Consider the following 18,606-nt stretch of genomic DNA (forward strand, 5'->3'; position numbering starts at 1 on the left):
CACTACTACCAGTGCTCTGCCCAGATGTTAGCTTTAGCTAATTCATAGCTGTCTTGGGAGGAGAGGTATAAAGATGATTGCACTTTACTGACCTGACCAGTACCTCTGTGAGAAGTGGCCTGCCCAAGTCATTTGCCAGCAAGGATAGGCAGCACCAGCACCCAGGTTTTCTGAATACCTGCAGCTTGCGTTTTACAGGCAGGGGGAGTGCTGCATCCTAAGACCAGCCCGAGGATGGTGGTGGTGGTGTGTGTGTTGTTACATTGTTGTTTAGAGGGGGCAGAGTAGTTGTATGGATGTAGCCAAATGGTAGGAACATGACTGAGTTAGCGAGTCTGAGAATTTGACTTGCAGACATGGTGACTATTCTTGAAAAGCAGGATTTCTGCAAGGACTTCATTCATCCGAAAAATATTTACCGAGCCAGCACCTTCCCTGTGCTCTGTACACCATCCCTGCCCATGTCCCCGGGAACACAGCTGGCTAATATAATCAGGAATTAACAGTCCGATGTGACAAGGGCTGTGACGAAGAACACATAAAGGACGAAGAGGTATCACCCACAGAGAGAGAGCGGAGGAATGTTCCAGAGCAATGGACCAGCCTATGCAGAGGATGGTTGGGCATGTTCATCCAGTAAATATGGCTGAAAGGAAGGCAGTTGTTAGCTGAAGTACTAAATATGTGTAAGTAATAATAGCTTGTTCTGTCTCCATGGGACTTAAAGCATCTCGTTTGTTGGGCCCTGATGAATGTCTCAATAAAACCTTCCTTTGCGCTTTCAGTGCTATGTGGAGTAGGTGGTGCACCACCTCTATAGGAGATCCCTGTGTCTGTTCCAGAAGCTACGTTTGATTGTCCTCCCTCTCCCATTAGCAGGTTTCTCTCAACGATCCCAAAAGCTGTGTGTTCTGGGATGCTCTGGGTGGGGCGGTACTAGCAAGAAAGCCCTGTCTGACTCACCTGATAGACCCCCCCCCCCCTCCCAATTATCTGTAGATGCCTTTGTGGGGGAGCTCCGAAGAGGCAGCCCCGCCTTGCACTGTAACACTCGCTGGACCTGTGTCAGGGACTGAAGCAGGTCAGCGGTTGGTGTCCACCTGACCTACCTCTTTGGCCCCTCTGCATCACTCTTGAAGCGAACTCAGCAGTACCCCTGCCTTAACTTCGTTGGTTTATAAACGAGACACCTGGGGCTCCGAGAAGGGGGCTGCCCTGCCTTGCTCGCCCAGCTAGTTTTTGTCGGGGTCATCATTGAGGCTGAGCTGTGTCAGCTAAAGAGTATGGTAGAGAGGAGGAAATGTGGACTGTGAAGTCAGGGGGACCTGGGTTCGAATCCTGAGACCTCTGCTCCCTGGACTGCTGTGTAAGTGCAGGTGTAGCAAGTCAGCTCTCTGAACTTGTTTGTCCTCCAACACAGGGACGGGAATGCCATCTACCTCCCGGGACTGTCGAGAGGGTCAGAGATTAGTCCTGAAGGGCCAGGCGTTGGAGGCACCTGTTACTGTCCTGTCACTCCTAGGGGCAGTGCAGGGACAGAGTGAGTGTGGCTGGGGCATGTCGCTGCTGGAGGAGTAGAGCCCTGGCCGGGGGGGCTTCTCCCTCCCTGACTTCCCCAGTGCCCTGCAGGGCTGAAACACAGGCCCAGCCACTGCAAGCCAGCACCCGCTGGTTACAGGCCAGTGGAGGCTTCTCTCCCTCTTGACCTCCGTTGCTGGAGATCGTGCCTGGCAGGCTCCTGAGAGCCTGCTGCCAGGGGCCTCTGGACAAGACTCTCTGCCTTCTACATCTTTGGCATGAGCAGCGCCTGCGCAGGAGTTAGTCTGGCACCTGGATTTCACGCAGGAGAGCCAGCTCTGCTGTCCCCTGTCTGACAGCTGGGCGTGGAGGGGTGCCCGTGTGGACAGCGGTGGACTCTCTAAGTGCGCAGCTTCTCATGGTGTTGTTTGGTCCAATTCCCTTTGAGTTGTGACCTACATCATTCTTTATTTGCTAAACCCTCTGAGCAGGCAGCAGTCATAAATCAATTAATGACTCCGATGAATCGTTTAATGGCTGACAAACTAACACTAAAGCCAACAGCTTGCATCTCTCCGGCAGTACCAAAGGATGCGGGTTGACTGGGGTGGGGGACGGAACAGAGACTGTTAGCTAAATTAGCGCAATTAGTGCACACTTTAAAGGCTTAGGTAGCATCTGCTCAGCCCTGAGCCCGTGCGCCAGCCTTGCAAACTGCAGTGGTGGGCCACTCACCGGCGTCCCTCCTGGCCCCTTCCTTACACACCCTTCCCAGCCAAGCGCCAGCTTCCCTGCGCTTGATACAGAGGACCCCAGTGAACTTCGCAGATCATACATGCCCCGTCACAGCAGAGGACGAGCCAAGGGCAAGTGCGCCTGTCCCCCCTTAAGTCCAGTGCCAGCTGAACGAAGCATGGGGTCCCATTTTTGCCAGATGTTCTGAGCGTCATACCTTTAGTGATTTCTTTTAAACTTCAAAGTTTCGAGAAGCAGGCGATTTTTTTTTTTTTTTTTTTTTGGTTCCCTGCACACCTCAGTCCTGGCAGGATTAAGTTGTCATTGGAACTGAGCGTGTGTGTGGGTCCACGCCAGGGAATTTTCCGCTTTGCAGAGGCAACTGCCAGTGTTGTTGTTAAAGAGCCGTCTGTCACTGGCCTCCTATGACATGTTTGCGGTTGGAAGTAGCTCCTCTAAGACTGTGTGGAGAGGGGGTGGGGGGGGTGCGGGTAATGGTGTAAACTGGGGCCATGAAGCTCTCTCTCTTTAAGGAGAAAATCAGCGTTGTACAAATAGCGTGCTGTTGATCCACTCTGTACTGTTCATTTGCGGGGGTACCTCTAGCCCTTAATCTCCCTTGTCTTGCGTGTACAGGCCGGGCACTCGCGCCTTGTGCCGTGCGGACCGGCTGGGGAGGTGTTTGCACACGGAGGAGGGTGCCCTGGCTGGCCTCCGCGGTGTAGCCAGGTATTAATTATGTGGGGCCCCACCTTATACACAAACGGTACCCTTTGATCCATTCCCAGAAGAAGCTGGGTGCTCCCTGGGATGCGCGGGCAAGGCCCAGGGGGATGGTGGCCGTGGCCTTCTCAGCACAGGGAAGGAAGCCAGTTCTCCTTTTGGAAATGTTCTGACTGGTGTGCCTTTGTTTCATTCTTAAAAAATGAAATCAGGGGTGCCTGGGTGGCTCAGTCATTTGAGCGGCGAACATTGACTCGGGTCATGAGCTCATGGTTTGTGGGTTTGAACCCCACGTCGGGCTCTGTGTTGACAGCTCAGAGCCTGGAACCTGTCTTCGGATTCTGTGTCTCCCTCTCCTTCTGCTCCTTCCCCACTCATGCTCTCTCTCTCTCAAAAATGAATAAAATGTTAAAAAAAAGTGTAAAGAAGTAATGAAATCAGATTTTTCTAACATGTGATAGGGCAAGGCCGCCCTCCAGAAGAGTAGCTTCTGTTGAGCAGAAGACATTGTCTTCTGACAGCCCTGACTCCCTTTCCTTTCGTGGCCTGCTCTGTGCTCATGGACTCCAGACACTGAGCGTGTCTGTTGTCTGCCTGGTGCGGTGTCTCTGGCCCGAAGGCTTCTCTGTGCAGAACACCTGTCTCAGCCTGAACCCGTTGCCTGAGAGTCGTACTTTAGTCCCCCACACCACCACACAGGGTAGGGGGCTCCTTCCTGTGCAGATGACAGTGAAGGAAGGGCTCAGAAAGGTAAAGCAGGGCGCCAAGTACCCCGGCTCCTGGAGAAGGGAAGGGCTGGGCCTCGAACCCTCAACTCTCTGTTCCCCAGGGGGCCATCTCTAAGCATCAGCTTCAAAACGGAGACCAGAGAAGCCCTGACGTGGCTGAGAACCGGGCCCTGGTTTTAGCACATCTGGGCTTGACTTGCAGTTCTGCCCATCTGAGCTGTGTGACCCTGGTCACATCCAGTGATGTCTTCATCTGGAGCCCCTACTGGGCTGTTGGTGGGCCTGGGGGAGAAGCTGGATAAGCTGTACCGGTGTAGCCCGGTGAGCTCAGCTGGCCCTGGTGGGCAGCTGACCTCCCTCCTGCGGAAGAGCCCCCCTGTGGAGGAGGGGAAGTGAGTAAGGCCCAGGAACTGTGCTGCGATGGAGCTCTGAGGAGGCGGAGGCCTGGCAGGTCTGCGCTCTGAGGGAGAGGCTGTCAGAGGCCTGCCTTCCCGGGAGGCTTGAGATGACAGCAGTAATCTCTCCCCTCCGTATCACCGCCTGCATCTTTGAGTCCTGCTGTCCTTTAAGGCCCTGGCTTGAGTGCCACCTCTTCCCTAAAGCCTCCCTGATCCCCCTAATCCCCGCCTCGCAGCGTCCGCCCGGAGCACCTTCCCACACCCCTCAGTTCTCTGTCACCGCGGCTCATTTCATCCTCCAGACCTTGAGGGCAGAGCCGTGTGCTGTCATCTGCCGCCCCAGCGGGCAAGGCGCATCCCAGTGGCCCCAGGAGCGCGTGTTTGCTGAGTGTGTCTGACGTGTGTAAAGCACTCATAACCTGGTTAAGCTCCCACCTACCTTGTTTCTCCTTCTCTTCTTAGAGTGATTTGCCGATTACATCCAACAGAGCCTTCAGCGAGTCTGTGCATTCCTACGTACACACACACACACACACACACACACACACACACACGCCCGCCCGCACGCACCACCATCACCACCACCACACCCCTTGCTGAAGACCATGCTAGTCACTGTTCGCTGGATGGAGCAGGGGCAAGTCCGTCTGCTTAGGGAGAAGAGCAGAACATGCAGATGATCCCAAACGCAGAGAACCGCACTGTGCTCCCCATGTGTTTGTGAGGATCTGTCTGTTGGTTCTTTCCACAAGCATCAAAGAGCACAGCGAACTCTCCCTGGGAATTGCCAGGTTGGTGGGGAGACCCAGTGTTTGGGTTTCTGGACCCAGGACTGGGGAGTGGACTGACAGAGAGACTAAAGTTAGAGCCACTCCTGATAATGAGCTTCTCTGCGCCTCCATTTCCTTACTGGTAAACAGAGGCGACCTCTTCCACAGGGATGTGAGGGGTCAGGCCCCCTCCCGGTCTCTGGGGTCAGGCACTTGCTTCTTTCCACACCCCCTCTCTGCATCCCTGCATTTGCTCCCTCCCCCAGGAGACTTGGGAAGAAGCGCTGGTGTCGGGACGGCCGTCACTTGGGCCTGATGGCCTGGCTGTGGCAGGTCGGGGTTTTTTCTGCCTGTACATGGCCTTTTTTTTTTCAGTTGGCTCAGCTGAGAGCTCACTGTGATGCCCACCGCTTCACTGAAACCACAGGACCTCAGCCACCTCATTTGGAGCTGAGCAGAGAGAGGCCAGGGGCAGGAAGGTTTGCCTGAGGCACACAGTAGGTGATTTGCGGCTAGAGGGGGAACCCTGGTCCTGGGACGCTCACCCCCCAGCTCTCCTCTCTCATAATAATCCCCAGGAAACACTAGGCAATAGTAGCTAATGGGGCTCTCCCCTTTAACAGAGTTGGGAAACTGAGGTCGAAACTGTCGGCATGGCTCTGGGTTGGCAGAGCAGGGATCAAGCCCACGTATTTGGATCTGTGGTGTGCTCTTGCTGGGTCCCAGCTGTGAGCCACCACACCATGTTAACAGAGGCCACCATTTCCCGAGACAGCTCACTCTGATGCTCGGACCTGGAGAAGCTTTGTGTAGCTCAGAGCATCTACTGCTGGGCCTCAAGCTGTCCCTCAGCACCCAGAGAGCACGTCCCCTCCTTCCACGTGACAGCCCACAGGCTCTTTGGAGGCAGGGATCCTGTGTCACTCACTCCCGTGTGTCGTCTGAACCTATTTGTAATGCCAGTTGCTGTGGCTGTCTCTTCACACGGCGACAGCTCTGCGTTTTCTCTGAGCTACGGACTTCACGCCCCTGTTCTCCAGGGCGGATTCTCTTCTGTGGTCCTCTCCCCAGACCTCTCCCTCTGTGGACCCCACTTCTCTCTATCCTGGCCTTTCTGCCTGGATGATGACATTCTCTCTACAGCCTCATCTACATCTTCCGTTTGTCCTGCTAAGATTAACATACCCTGTAGGACACTCAGCCTAGAGGGACCCAGGTCACTCTGTTATTTTGCGAAGGTTGTAGGAGCCTCTTAATTGCAGATGTCCGTGCGGGCATCCCTCCCTCTCCCGGATGCAGGCACTCCGCAGAGACCTTCGGTTCTCGCTTGCTCTTCCCACATAGGCAGCACACGGGAGCCTTTGCTCCTCTGAGCGATGTCTGTTTCCCAGCCGTGTGCACACAGCTGCGTGCCACACACCCTGTGGCATCCTGGGTGCTTGGCCACATGGCCCGCGTTGAGTTTGGGTGGAGAAGGCTGCCCGGTGGTTTCACATGCGGGCCCTGTGCTGCTACACGCCCGGGCACTGGGGCAGGGCGAGGAGGAGGGGATTTGCAGAACAGAGTTCCACTTTGCAGCCTTGTAAATCAGGAGGGGCTGGTCGAGCTGGCCGGCGTCCCATGCGGTTCACTCTGAGCATTGGTTTTTATTCAGTTTTCCAGGAGCTTCGTGCGTAGATCCTTTTTATTTTTTATTTTTTAATATTTATTTATTTTAGTGTTTATTTTTGAGAGAGAGAGCGAGCACGAGAGCAGGGGGACAGAGAGAGAAGGAGTCACAGAATTTGAAGCAGGCTTCAGGCTCCAAGGTGTCAGCACAGAGCCTGATGTGGGGCTTGAACCCACAAACCACGAGATATGACCTGAGCTGAAGTCAGACACTTAACCAACTAAGCCACCCAGGCGCCCCTGATCTTTTTTAAAAGAGAGTGAACATTGGTTGGGGGCAGGGGTCGTCCTAGGCTAGTTTGTGAGTGAGGATAACTAGGGATCTTGGGGTGCGGTGAGAAGATAATACCTAGTAGGGACTCCCCACCCCTAGCCCACCCCGAGACCCCTTCTGGAAAGGAAGCATGAGCGCTTGTCACCTCCCACGTGATACTATGAGCTAAGACATGACAGGCTCCTGGGAGCTTGTCCCCTGCTTCTTCTGGACTGACCCTGCTCTTCCTGAAGCCACAAGGGACTTCTTGCGACGGAGCGAGGAGAGGGCCCAGCCTTACACCTGGGACTCCGGGGGGTTGAATGGGTTTGTCGACGGTGCACGGGGATGCCCAGCACTGGCAAAGATGGTCCCTGTTGAAAACCAGACCCGACGACGAGGGATGCCCGTCGTCAGGATGGCATGTGTGAGACCAGCTGGCATGCGACTGGGGCACATGGGCAGGCTGAGACGCTGCTGTGAACCCCCGAGCCCTGGTGGTTGCGAAACCACCACAGGATCGTAAAGAAACCCTACCCTTTTTTTCTAATTATTTTTTATAGTTTATTTATTTTTGAGACAGAGACAGAACATGAGTGGGGGAGGGGCAGAGAGAGAGGGAGACACAGAATCTGAAACAGCCTCTAGGCTCTGAGCTGTCAGCACAGAACCTGATGCAGGGCTCGAACCCACAAACTGTGAGGTCCTGACCTGAGCCAAAGTTGGGTGCTTAACCGACTGAGCCACCCAGGTGCTCCGAAACCCTACTCTTTAGGGGAGAAGGTTGTGGAGGTCAGTCCTCCCCAGAAGGCTTTGAGGCCATGAGCAAAAATACGCTACTTTGCAGGGGCGCTCGAGGAGCCTCAGGCACTTGTCTGAAGGCACCTTGGGCTTTCCAAGTTGACTCTGTACCCCTGAGTCTCAGAGGAGGCAGCTGGCTGGAGTGGGCCACGGCACCCGGTGCAAGGCCTGTTTTCTATTTAGAAAAGAATTTAAAGTTAGTTTTATAAAAAATGCATGAGTTACCAAACTGCATGCCTGATTTGATTCTGCTTTTTTTAGTCCATGTATGTATGCATATATGGATAAATGTTGGTGAGGAGGGCCTGGCGCGGGGCGCTCAAATGTCATTGGCTGTTATCTGCAGGCTATGATAACAAAGGGGTTTCTGGGTGGTTTTTCATCTTTGATCTCTTAAGTGTTCTGTAGTGAGCAGGGAGGAGTTAAAATTCAGAGTCCTCTGGAAGGAGAACTGGCCCCCTGCAGGGGAGCGGCTGTTTCCAGTCCCTGCCCTCTGGGTGTGTGGACCAGGGTGGGAAAGGACAGCCTGGAAGAAGGGCCCCAGAGCCCTTCCATTGGACCTGTGGGGAAACTGAGGCTCCTGGCAAGGACCCAAACCCACCCAGAAGTTGCTGGCTTCAGATTCCAGTGCTCTTTACTCTCCTACTCCGGCAGGAGGGCTCCATCCCCTGGACCCACCACAGCCCTGGCAGCTATAGGCCTCAGTGGATGTCCGGGGCTTTTGGTTTGGGTTTTGTGTTTTTAGAGAAAACTCACATGAGACACTTTGCTGAGTGCCTTAATGGAGCTCTAACTCAGAGCTGGAAACCGCAGGGAGCGGCCGATTCCTAGCAATCCGGAAAGGCCTGGCTCCAGATGGCCAGGTTCGAGCAGGTCTTTGAATAATAAAAGTCGTAATCATTTATTGAACACCTGCTGTATGCCTCACATCTTCGAGATGGTAAAACAGTCCCTGCTCTGGGCATGAGGGTGGGAGGAGGGCTCCATGGGGGTTGAGCTGTGTGAGTAGCCATTACTTCTTAACCCTCTGGTCACCCTCTAACACAGGTTGCTGCTTTTCTTTTGCTTCTTCATACTTTTCTGCCCTTTTGAAAGTTTTCCGTTAGCACATGTTTGCGTCATAATCAAAGGATAGCGATAACTATCATACTTCAGGTGAATTATTTTGCTTACTTTTGCTGCTGAACGAAGCTTTGAATGATACAAGTTGTCTCCTCAGCATCCTGCCACCTTAATCATTGCTCACATGGCCTTCCTTTCACTGGAGGAGAGCAAGCATCTGTCTTCCACCCAGATGTCAGCGAATTGTGCCATCCATGTTCTGGAGCCACGGTCACCCCAGTTCCCTGATAGTCAAAAGACCGTGGACCACCCACCCCCAGTTCCTAGAACCATTGACTCAGTTCTGATTTTTGTAGGGAAATGAGATCTCCAAATGAGGGAACCTTGGAAGTCCTGCTCCCAGGTTCAAATTGTCATTTTAAAAAAGTTTTTTGGGTGACACCTGGGCAGCTTGGGCGGTTGAGCGTCTGACTTTGGCTTAGGTCATGATCTCACAGTTTGTGGGTTCAAGCCCTTCATCGCCCTTAATCGGGCTCTGTGCCGACAGCTCAGAACCTGGAACCTGCTTTGTATTGTGTCTTCTTCTCTTTCTGCCCCTCCCCTGCTCACACTCTGTCTCTCAACAATAAATAAATGTTAAAAATAAAAAAGTTGTTTTTTTAAACTCTAAACTATTCTTGTATCTTTAAAATATAAAGAGCTCTTACAGGAAAAATCAAATATACAAAAAGCAAAGAGCATGAACATTTTACCATAAAAGTAGATCTACAGAGCATTTCACAAGATAGTGATCCAAAAAAACCAAGGCAGAATACCAGAGATGCCATTTTGTATTTACCAGGATAGCAAACACCAGTGTAATGCCTGGTAATTAAATTGGTTAAATAATGATACCTCTATATGATATTAGACTCATTAAACACTCGTGTTTTCTTTCTTTGGCTGTGTAATGAGAGGGGAAAGTGCTCTTGACATTCTTTTACAAAACAAGGTGTCTAATTTTCTTTTCCCTTTGTTGTGTACTATAATAAGCAAGTACTGGATACTAAATAATAAATGCTAATTTAAAGAAATCAAGTTGGTGAGGCTTTCCAGATCTTTCTGTAAATGCAAAGCCTTATTCTGGGCTGAAGGCTGGGGAAGCGTAGGTCTGGACCGAGGAAGACGGATGGGAGAGGGTGGTCCTGAGCCTGCACTCCACGCAGATATTTGTATCTCTGGGGTGCTTGTGTCTACCTTGGAGGCCACCTGGGTGTTCAGGGAGGGATAGGGAGGGGGGAAGCAGCCAGCCTGCTTTTAGCATCAGGCCAGTGGCTCCTGCCATGCACACCGCCCAGGACTTGCCAGTTGGGAGCTCTGTCATTTCCTGTCCTCATCCTACAAACAAGATGGCGCTACATTTGTTGAATAAAACATTTAGTTGGTTTTAGCAAGAAAGGGTTTCGGTTTTTCCCAGCATGTCACCTACTCCCACCTGCCTGCTAATTACTGTCATTGTGCCCGCCTCCCCCCCACATCTGCTTGACTGTGGGACTTGCACCAAGATGGCGAGTAATTGGAGAAGGACCATGTCCCTCCGGTAGGGTGCCTCTGTTTGAGGAACTTGTCATTTCTCCTCTAGATTCGTATGTGTATATATGTTAAGATGTGTATGTTTGTGTGTATGTGTACATATACGAACTTTTTAAAAAGTGTTTTATTTTCAGAGAGAAGAGAGGGAGACAGAGGATCTGATATGGGCTCTGTGCTGGTAGCAGAGAGCCTGGTGCAGGGCTCAATCTCACGAACCTCAAGATCATGACCTGAGTTGAAGTTGCCACCCAGGCACCCCATATGAACTTTTTTTTTTTGGTAGCAGGCTGGCTTTTATAAATGACCTGTGTTTGGAGAGATAGGTAAAGATAAGCCACAAAACGTTCATTGAAGAATTGAAGGAGAAAGTAAAATACATCCTGAAACTCCAGTTATTACAATGAAATGTTAAAGATGTAGGACAGAATTGGGGCGCCTTTGGTTGACTTCAGCTCAGGTCATGATCCTGTTGTTCGTGGGTTTGAGCCCCATGTCCAGCTCTGTCTGTGCTGCCGGCTCAGAGCCTGGAGCCCGCTTCGGTTTCTGTGTCTCCTTCTCTTTCTGCCATCCCCGCCCTCCGCCTTTTTCTAAAAATAAAAATAAACAAAAAAAAATTTTTAAAGATGTAGGACAGAATTAAAATGCAGAAACAGACCCAAGCCTTTGTAAGAATTTTGCCTCCTGATTTCAAATGAGTGGGGTAAAATTGTACCGAGGCAGCTGCCAGAGGAGTAAAATCTGTATTCTGTATCAAAATAAGTTTCTGAAGAAGGAAAGAGTTAAATCTAAAGCTGCTCTCTGAAAAGACTTGAAGAAAAGTAGGTGCCTGTGTACCTTGTTTCAGGTTTTTTTTTTTTTTAACTTTTCTGCTCCTGCTTCCGAGGAATGACTGTTGGCTGTAAATCCTGAAAAGTTGCATTTTCACAGAACCACCAACCACAAGCAAACACAAACAGTGCAGCTAATGGATAGCCTGGCACACTCCCCCAGGTGGCCCTCACCCAGATAATACTGGGGAGGGGACGAGGCAGAGGCAGACTGGCCTCTTCTCCTTTTGAGTGGGGCTCACCCCCCGGGAAGGTGGGAAGACCAAATTTGCGATGTTGGGGGTGCTTGGAGCACAAGACAGGATGGGTGGCAGACTCTGTAATTACGGAGACGGTTGCTTTCCGGTGGGCAGAATCATCTTGAAATAAGCCCGGGGCAGCCAGCCCATCCCTATGCCAATCTATTTACTTGCGTTTCTTAAGACCCCAGCACATGCCCATACTGAGCCCTCCTCCCTTCTGGATTCCCAAGCTCTCCCGGTTTACAGAACACAGCCCATCCTGGCATGTAATCGTCCACACCCCAATGAGCAGGCAGGACAACAGCGACCCCCCGCTTTTCTTAGGAGACGAGTGTGGGAAGGCCCGCTGGGTTGGCCATGGCCGTCCGTTGCTTGTGGAGGTGGTAGCGCTTCCAACCCACTCGTTCTCAGGGGTGCCTGTCCCTCTTGCTGCATGTTGTGTGTGCATAGGATTCACACATTACCTCATTTCCTTCTATTGGCGTTGGAAGTTAGGAGCTCTGGTTCCTATTTCCCTTCTGAGTAAAGGGAAGAAGTGAATTCTGCACTTGGAAGAGAAAAAGAGGTGTCTGTTTCCTGACCCTCATCCCAAAGAACCATTCAGGCCCCTGGGAGAGGGTGGTGATTCAGTCTCAAATTCTCAGTCCTGGGGGGAGGGCAGGGTTTGGCACCCCTGGGGTGGAAGGTGGTGGGCGTCCTGCAGGGGGAGTGCCTGGGAGGTTTAGAGTCCATTGGGGTGGGCAGGGGGGGCGGGGAGCATGTTGGGCCAGTGACTGGCCCCGTTGGCCTTGCCCTGCTCATGTGCGTGCGGGCCCAGGCTCAGACGTGCTGACCACATGGCAGGTGGGACACAGATTGTCTGGAAGGAGGCCAGGCTGGGGAGAATGGCGTCTGTTCACCCCCGGAAGGCATTTGTTGAGGCAGATGTACCAGGTAAATGCCCAAATAGCTGCCTTTAAGAAGAAAAGCGCCTCCAGTCCCTGCATTGGGTGGACCCACCTCAGCTGTGGCGCCCAGGGCCCCAACCAGGCCCAAAACACACCTGCTCTCCTTCGACCTTTCTAGGGACGTTTCCCAACAGGGCTGTCTATTTGTTCATGAGGTTGTGGATCTTTATTGGTCCGCTCTATGCAGCATGCAGTCTCTTGGAAAGGACATGAACATTAGCAAAGCACCTTGTCTGCTCCACCGTTCGGGGGCTTCATAAAGCAGCTGAGTGGGTAAGGCAAGGCACCCCTCCATTCACAATGGGTGCCAGGTGCTGGCTGCCCACCGCTGTTCCACAGTGCGTGTGCCAAGTGGTGGACATCGTTCTCCCATTTTAGAGATGAGGAAACAGGCTCAGAGAGTTTATCACTCGCCCAGGAAGAGACACGCCTGGTCTGTGGAAGACGTGGGCAGACGGAGAACCCGGGGCCAGGGCTCCAAGCTCCGGGTCTCTTGCGGGTGGGTACAGCCTTCTAACTAACTCTCGCCTCCTTGTCTCCACAGAGCGCAGCCGCCGCCCCGAGCCCCGTGCTTGGCAACATTCCCCCCAACGATGGGATGCCGGGAGGCCCCATCCCGCCAGGTTTCTTTCAGGTACGTGCTGGGTCCCCTTGGTCCTGTGCTCCGTCCACTCCCAGCCAGGCCCTGGGGAGGCGGGAGGGAGGGAAAGAGAAGTAAGTACTAGCTCAGTTTGCCATGGTCTAAATACAGTTGCAATATGCTGGTTCAGACGCTTCCCATCCCTTTCTCCACGCCCCTGCAAACACTGCGGAGGGGAGAAAAGAGATGAAGAGAGCAGACACCCTCTGCACGCGCTGTGTCACTGCTGCTGGAGCTTGTTTTCTTCATGCCAGCTTCACAGTCACGACACGGCCCGCCCGCCCCTGGTCGGGGAGGCGGTGGGACTGTTGCCAAGTCCATGAAGAGCTGTCTTTTATAACAAAAGGCTTTAAAAAAAATTTTTTTTTAATTTTTTAAACAAGTAAACTGTTCTTTGTTTCTGTTTTGTTGCTGCTGTCATTGTCATTGTTTACTTTGCCTGTCCAAACTACAAACCTTAGGCGTAATCTAAAAACAACAAAAAACCCACCATCCTGGCAGGTCTCAGAATCCTTTCCCTTTGGTTAACCACTTGATTTTTTCCGAGTGCGATCACAGTCGGCGTCCCACGAGCATCTGGGCCCTGCACTCCGCCCGCCAAAGGCAGGGGCAGGTCCCACGTGGGGCGAGAGCCAGGCCTCCCCCCAAAGACACCTTGTTGGCCTCTGGGGACTTCATCTTCTCTTGGGGTTGGGTGTGGCTGCCAATCCCCTCCATGCCTCCTCCTCCTTCTGTCTCTGTAGGCCTCTATGGCATGGGGGTTTCTGGGGGGACTCATCCCATTTTAACCAGGCTGAGACCAGGAATGCCATCTCGGAGAGGTATCAGCATGCAGGGCTGGAAGGAACGACTTTGATGAAGCTCCTTTATTGTGTTATTTATTTATTTACTTACTTATTTTGAGAGAGAGTGAATGGGAGAGGGGCAAAGAGAGAAGGAGAGAGAGAATCCCAAGCAGGCTTCACACCGCCAGTGCAGAGCCTGATGCGGGGCTGGAACTCCCCAACTGTGAGATCATGACCTGAAGCGAAACCAAGAGTCGGACGCTTAACCGACTGAGGTCCCCCCACACCCCAGGCGCCCCTTTGAGGAAGCCCTTGAGTGGAACATTTCATGCTTTGAAACCTGTCTGTGGCTGGATTTGAGAGTCTGCTTGTGTCCCCCACCTCTTTGAAACACTAGCACTTTCAGAGGAGAATATAGAAAGAACCGTTGTATAGGAAAGAAGGCCAGGATCTCTCCATGAAGCCCAAGAATTCAAAACTGGGAGCGCAGAGGCTAAGTCCAAGGAGACTTTTGCTTGGTGTAAGGCAGCAGCTCACACCTTGTACATCCAGCAATGAGATGCAGACTGCTGGAGGTAGGGGCTTCCTGTTACTGAAGACTTCTGAGCAAAAGCATCTTAGAGATGTTAAGGGTATTTCTCCCTGGGTGGGAGACGACCTAGATGACCACTTTATAAGATTTCACATTTCTCTTGATCTTGACCCCCAGGAGAAGGGTTTGGACGGACTACTCACCAGCCAAGATGGGAATCAGCGAGATTTGGGTGTTGCCCATAAAACAGAGTGGGTTGTCCACCAAGATGGCAGTGAGGGGATTGGTGCAAGGGATGTAGGGATGGTGGTTGAGGGCTTTGGATGGCCTGTACACATATATCTAATGTACATTCCTAGCATGCCGCCCAAACTGGAGCCTTGCCCTGTGGTGGAAGTGGGTACAGCCTCAGAAAAGGTGTGCAGGCTCCTGGTTAGACCAGATCAGTCATTGCCTGGGGCTTGGCTTGGGGTAAGGTATCGGGAAGAGGGGCCAGGCTTTGGAGTGAGACGTTTGAGTGCTTAGAAGACCCAGGAAAGAAAGCAACCAATGGGCTTCAGCCCTTTCCCCAGAGGGGAATCCCAAGGGGCTCCTGTCTGGAATGGTCGTCCGTGCCAAGCGACAGTCCTCTTCCTGTCCTGGCCACTGCAGACCGATGTTCTGTTCCCAGTGGGTGGTCTTCCCTACAGGTATTCTCTTCTGCCTGGGGACTTCTTTCCCAGGCTTACACAGCCTCACACGTGATGCCTTGATACAGTGCACTTATGACTTTCCTGCCTGGCGGACAGAGCCCCGGGCGCCAGCCTCCCCGTGTACGTGCCTGTTGAGGCTGCTTGCTGGCACCTGACTGCCTAGTGCAGGCCACCGTGGTGGGAAGAGGTGGACAGTAGCCAGCTGTATTTTTTAAATAGGCCATTGACTTCTATTTTGGCCTGAGTCTGGGGCAAGGCAAAGTTTGCCTGATATGTGGGCAGCTCTTAACTTCCTGCTTTGGTATAATTGTCCATGGTTAAGGCCTAATTCCAGACATAGTTCTTGGCCCCTCCCCTGTGACGTTCAGGGGTGTGTGGTCAGAAAGTCCAGACTGATTCCTGTCCTTATTTGGCTACTTCCAGCCACCATCAAACAGAGGTAACTTTTGGATCCTCTCTACTAGAGGTCCTTTCTGATCCCCAATCAGGATGAGTTGGCAGGGGCTGAGGCGGGGGGACCACAACATTGAGTAGGGACCTGTGTTTCCCCAGACTCTCTGCTTCCAGGGTGGCTCTGGCTGGCTCTGTCCCCCCACCCTCAGGTGAAGGCATCACATTTAGTCAGTCCGATGAAGATGAGGCCAATAGGGTGCTTCCTGGCCATGATGCTGAACTACTCAGGCTAGGGCACTGCTGAGTGGAAAGGGTATCGCTCTGGAAGGAGGTAGTGACGGCCCATTTCCGGAGTAGGCCAGCGCGCATTGGGAATATTAGCTATTGATTGCTGGCCCTGCCCCTCGCCCATCTTGCAGGCGGCCACTCTGATATTAGAAGGGAAATAGAGATGGTATCGGGTTTTATCTGCTGCCAACAATTGTGCTTCTTCCCCTGCTTGGCCACAGTCTGGGCAGGCAGCTCTGATGCGGGGTTTTTTTGTACCAAGGAGCCGGCCTGGCTTGGCTGATCCAGCTTTGACCAGATCCTGCCCCTAGGTGGCCAGCCCCGTTTTCAGATCAGGTCTCTGCCCCTTTAGCCCCTAGGTGCTAAATAGAGAAGCCCCTGGGGCCTCCAGGGTAGATGGGAGGGAGCAGCTGTCCACCTGTGTTCCAGCCCCTCCCAACACAGGGGGACTTCCTCCGATTGCCAGGCTGCAAGGCTACTCCTGGGGTCATCAGGCTTCGCCATCCACGTATTTGGTTCTATCTGTTTGCTTTTTCTTATTTGGTGTTGAGCTTTCTAAGGTGGACCATGCTCTGGTCCTGTGGCATGAGGTGTCTCTGGTAGCAAGTTGAGGGCTGGTAGAGAGGTGGTCTGGGACCCAACCTGATCATACCTCACAATGGGGACTTTTGGGGTTCTTTGGGTTACGGTAGAACTTAGCAAAGGTATTCTGATTCTGTGCTTTCCTTGTGAAAAGACGGCCTTAATCTTGGTATCGCGAGCATCTGGCATGCACTGGGGACCCAGGAAATGTTTGAACTGAGTTTATTTGCATTGCTCATCTTACCAGCAGTGGAGCCCAGCCAACCCTAAAGCCCTGGATCCTCATTCTGACCAGGCTTGGAGGGGCCAGAGGTGGTATTCTGCAGTGGGGAAGGATACCAAGGATGATAGCCTGAGGACACCTGTTCTAGTCCCCTGCTTGTCCACGAACTTGCTAAGTGACCTTAGGTGAGGGGCTCCCCATCTCTGGACCCCAGTTTCCTCACTAGTAGATGAAGCTGGGTGGACCAGATGGTCTCTGAGGGCCTTTCCAACTTGGATTTTCTGCTGTGGATCCAGATGGATTTTACATAATCAAGCAGTGGCATTTTTTTTTTCCATGCAGCTTAAGTCAGTTGGGCTGCACATCTGGCAGACCCAGCTTGGTTTTGGCCAGGCCTGCTGGTCTGGGTGGGCCCCCAGCTCCTTGGCCCTAAGGTGGTTCTAAGGGAGGCACCATCCAACGAGGATTTTTAGGTCCAGAGTGGGGGAATTGCGGGAGGGCAGGGGTCACAACGACAAGAGCATGGAGTACAGGCTGTTTTTGTTCTTGTTTTGTTTTAAATTCCAGCGATTGTTTTCAGTTATGTAGTGTTTTTAGACATGCAGCTTACTTTCATTTTGATCGTAGCCTTTCTGCAGAAGAGGCAGGGCTGACTGGCAAAGTGAGACTCGGAAAGGTGAATGACCTGCCCAGAGCTCTCATTGGAGCCCAAGCCTGGGCTTGCTGATTCTGGATCCTAGTGCTCTTTCACAGCAGTCAGATACGTGTCTGATTGCCTAGAGGGAGAAGAGAGAATAGAGAACAAGGAAAAGGAGGGAAATAGCAGAAGGAGAAAGAGAAACTCGCTGTCTTCTCTCAAAAACAGGCAATGTTTCTGTTCCGTCTGCTAGGACGCTGTGCCTGGGAATCATTCAGAAGCCACGTCCAGGCTCAACGGATACTAATTGCCAATGTCTACCATGAGCATGGGGATGTAAACGGTAGTACGGGACCCATGTATTTGCCCTCCGTGATCTAGTGCAGACTTCACTTTATAGATATGTGATGGGGGCCCAGAGGCAGGCGAGACTGTGGTTAGTGGTAGTTGTCAGCCTCCTCTGTGAGGGCAGGGGGCTTGACTCTAGGCCAGAACTGATCTGTCATAATCTGCCCCCCTCCCCTTCCCCGAAAGCACCCAACCTACCAGAGAGACGGACAGGTAAACCCATGCCCTATAGCAAGAAATGGAGAGACCTGCCTGCTCAAGGGCTTACTGGAGGCAGTGCAGTCTGGGGTGGTGTCTCGAGTGAGGTGGATGACCGGAGAGGGCCACTGGAGAGTTTTCTGGCAGTGTTTGATGGACCTTTTTAAGGACCTTGGGCTCCATCTGGGGGTAGTGGGAGCCACTGGAGCACCCTTGTCTGGATAATACCTTGGCCAGAATGGTTAACTCTACCTGCCTGTCAGCTCTGTATGGGCAGGAACTTGGGGGCTGACCACACTGATCATGGAGACTGGTATTACAGAGACCCAGCCGAGGGCAAAGGGCTGAAGACTGAGCCTTCTCTGGAAAAGACAGTCCTGGGGGATCCAGTTCCCTTTGCCACAAGCTCAGCCTGTTCTGCTCTGAGCATCCCCAGATACTTCTAATTGTAGTGGGGACACGGTAGGGGTTGACCTGTTTCTTCCCCCCCCCCCCCCATTCTAAGGAGTTCTTATTCCTGCCAGTTGAGTCCACTCACCTCTAAGATCCACCTCCAGAGAACTCCCCCCCCCATCAGTGTGGGTCAGGGGTGGGGCAGGAGAAGGAGCATATGATGTGGATAGCTCAGAAACCTAAGAAATGATCCAAAAATAAGAGGAAGCGACAGATACACATGACCTTGGACCTTTCCTATTGAGATGATAGGGAACGCTCCTCTCCTCATTTCCTACAGAAGGAGCTGGGGTTTCTCTGGGAGAGAAGCAGTCTCAGGAGGGCTCTGATGAGTGACTTGAAGTATCTGAAGTTTAGCCATAGAGAAAATTCGCAGACCTAGGCCACCTGGCTGGCTTAGTTGGAAGAGCATGCAACTCTTGATCTCGAGGTCATGAGTTCGAGCCCCACATTGGATCTAGAGATTACTTAGATGAATACATTCTTAGAAAAAGAGGAAGATACTCAGACGTGCCCCTGCAGGGCTTCAGCCCTTAGATCTCAGATCCTTCGGAGGAAAGAAGAGGGGGGCCAATTTGAGGCTTTGCATGG

The 18,606-nt window shown here is 52.4% G+C and overlaps 1 protein-coding gene across 1 annotated transcript in view; it reads left to right on the forward strand.

Annotated features, from left to right (window-relative positions):
- The window catches only part of SSBP3 (single stranded DNA binding protein 3), a 162,769-nt gene that overhangs the window by 104,582 nt on the left and 39,581 nt on the right, over positions 1-18,606 (forward strand). The window contains exon 6 of the mRNA XM_029945826.1: positions 12,789-12,878. Within this exon, the coding sequence (XP_029801686.1) occupies positions 12,789-12,878 (90 nt within the window). The remainder of the gene's footprint in view (positions 1-12,788; positions 12,879-18,606) is intronic.

The sequence above is a fragment of the Suricata suricatta genome, chromosome 8 (genome assembly GCF_006229205.1).
Source record: "Suricata suricatta isolate VVHF042 chromosome 8, meerkat_22Aug2017_6uvM2_HiC, whole genome shotgun sequence".
Classification (NCBI taxonomy): Eukaryota; Metazoa; Chordata; class Mammalia; order Carnivora; family Herpestidae; genus Suricata; species Suricata suricatta.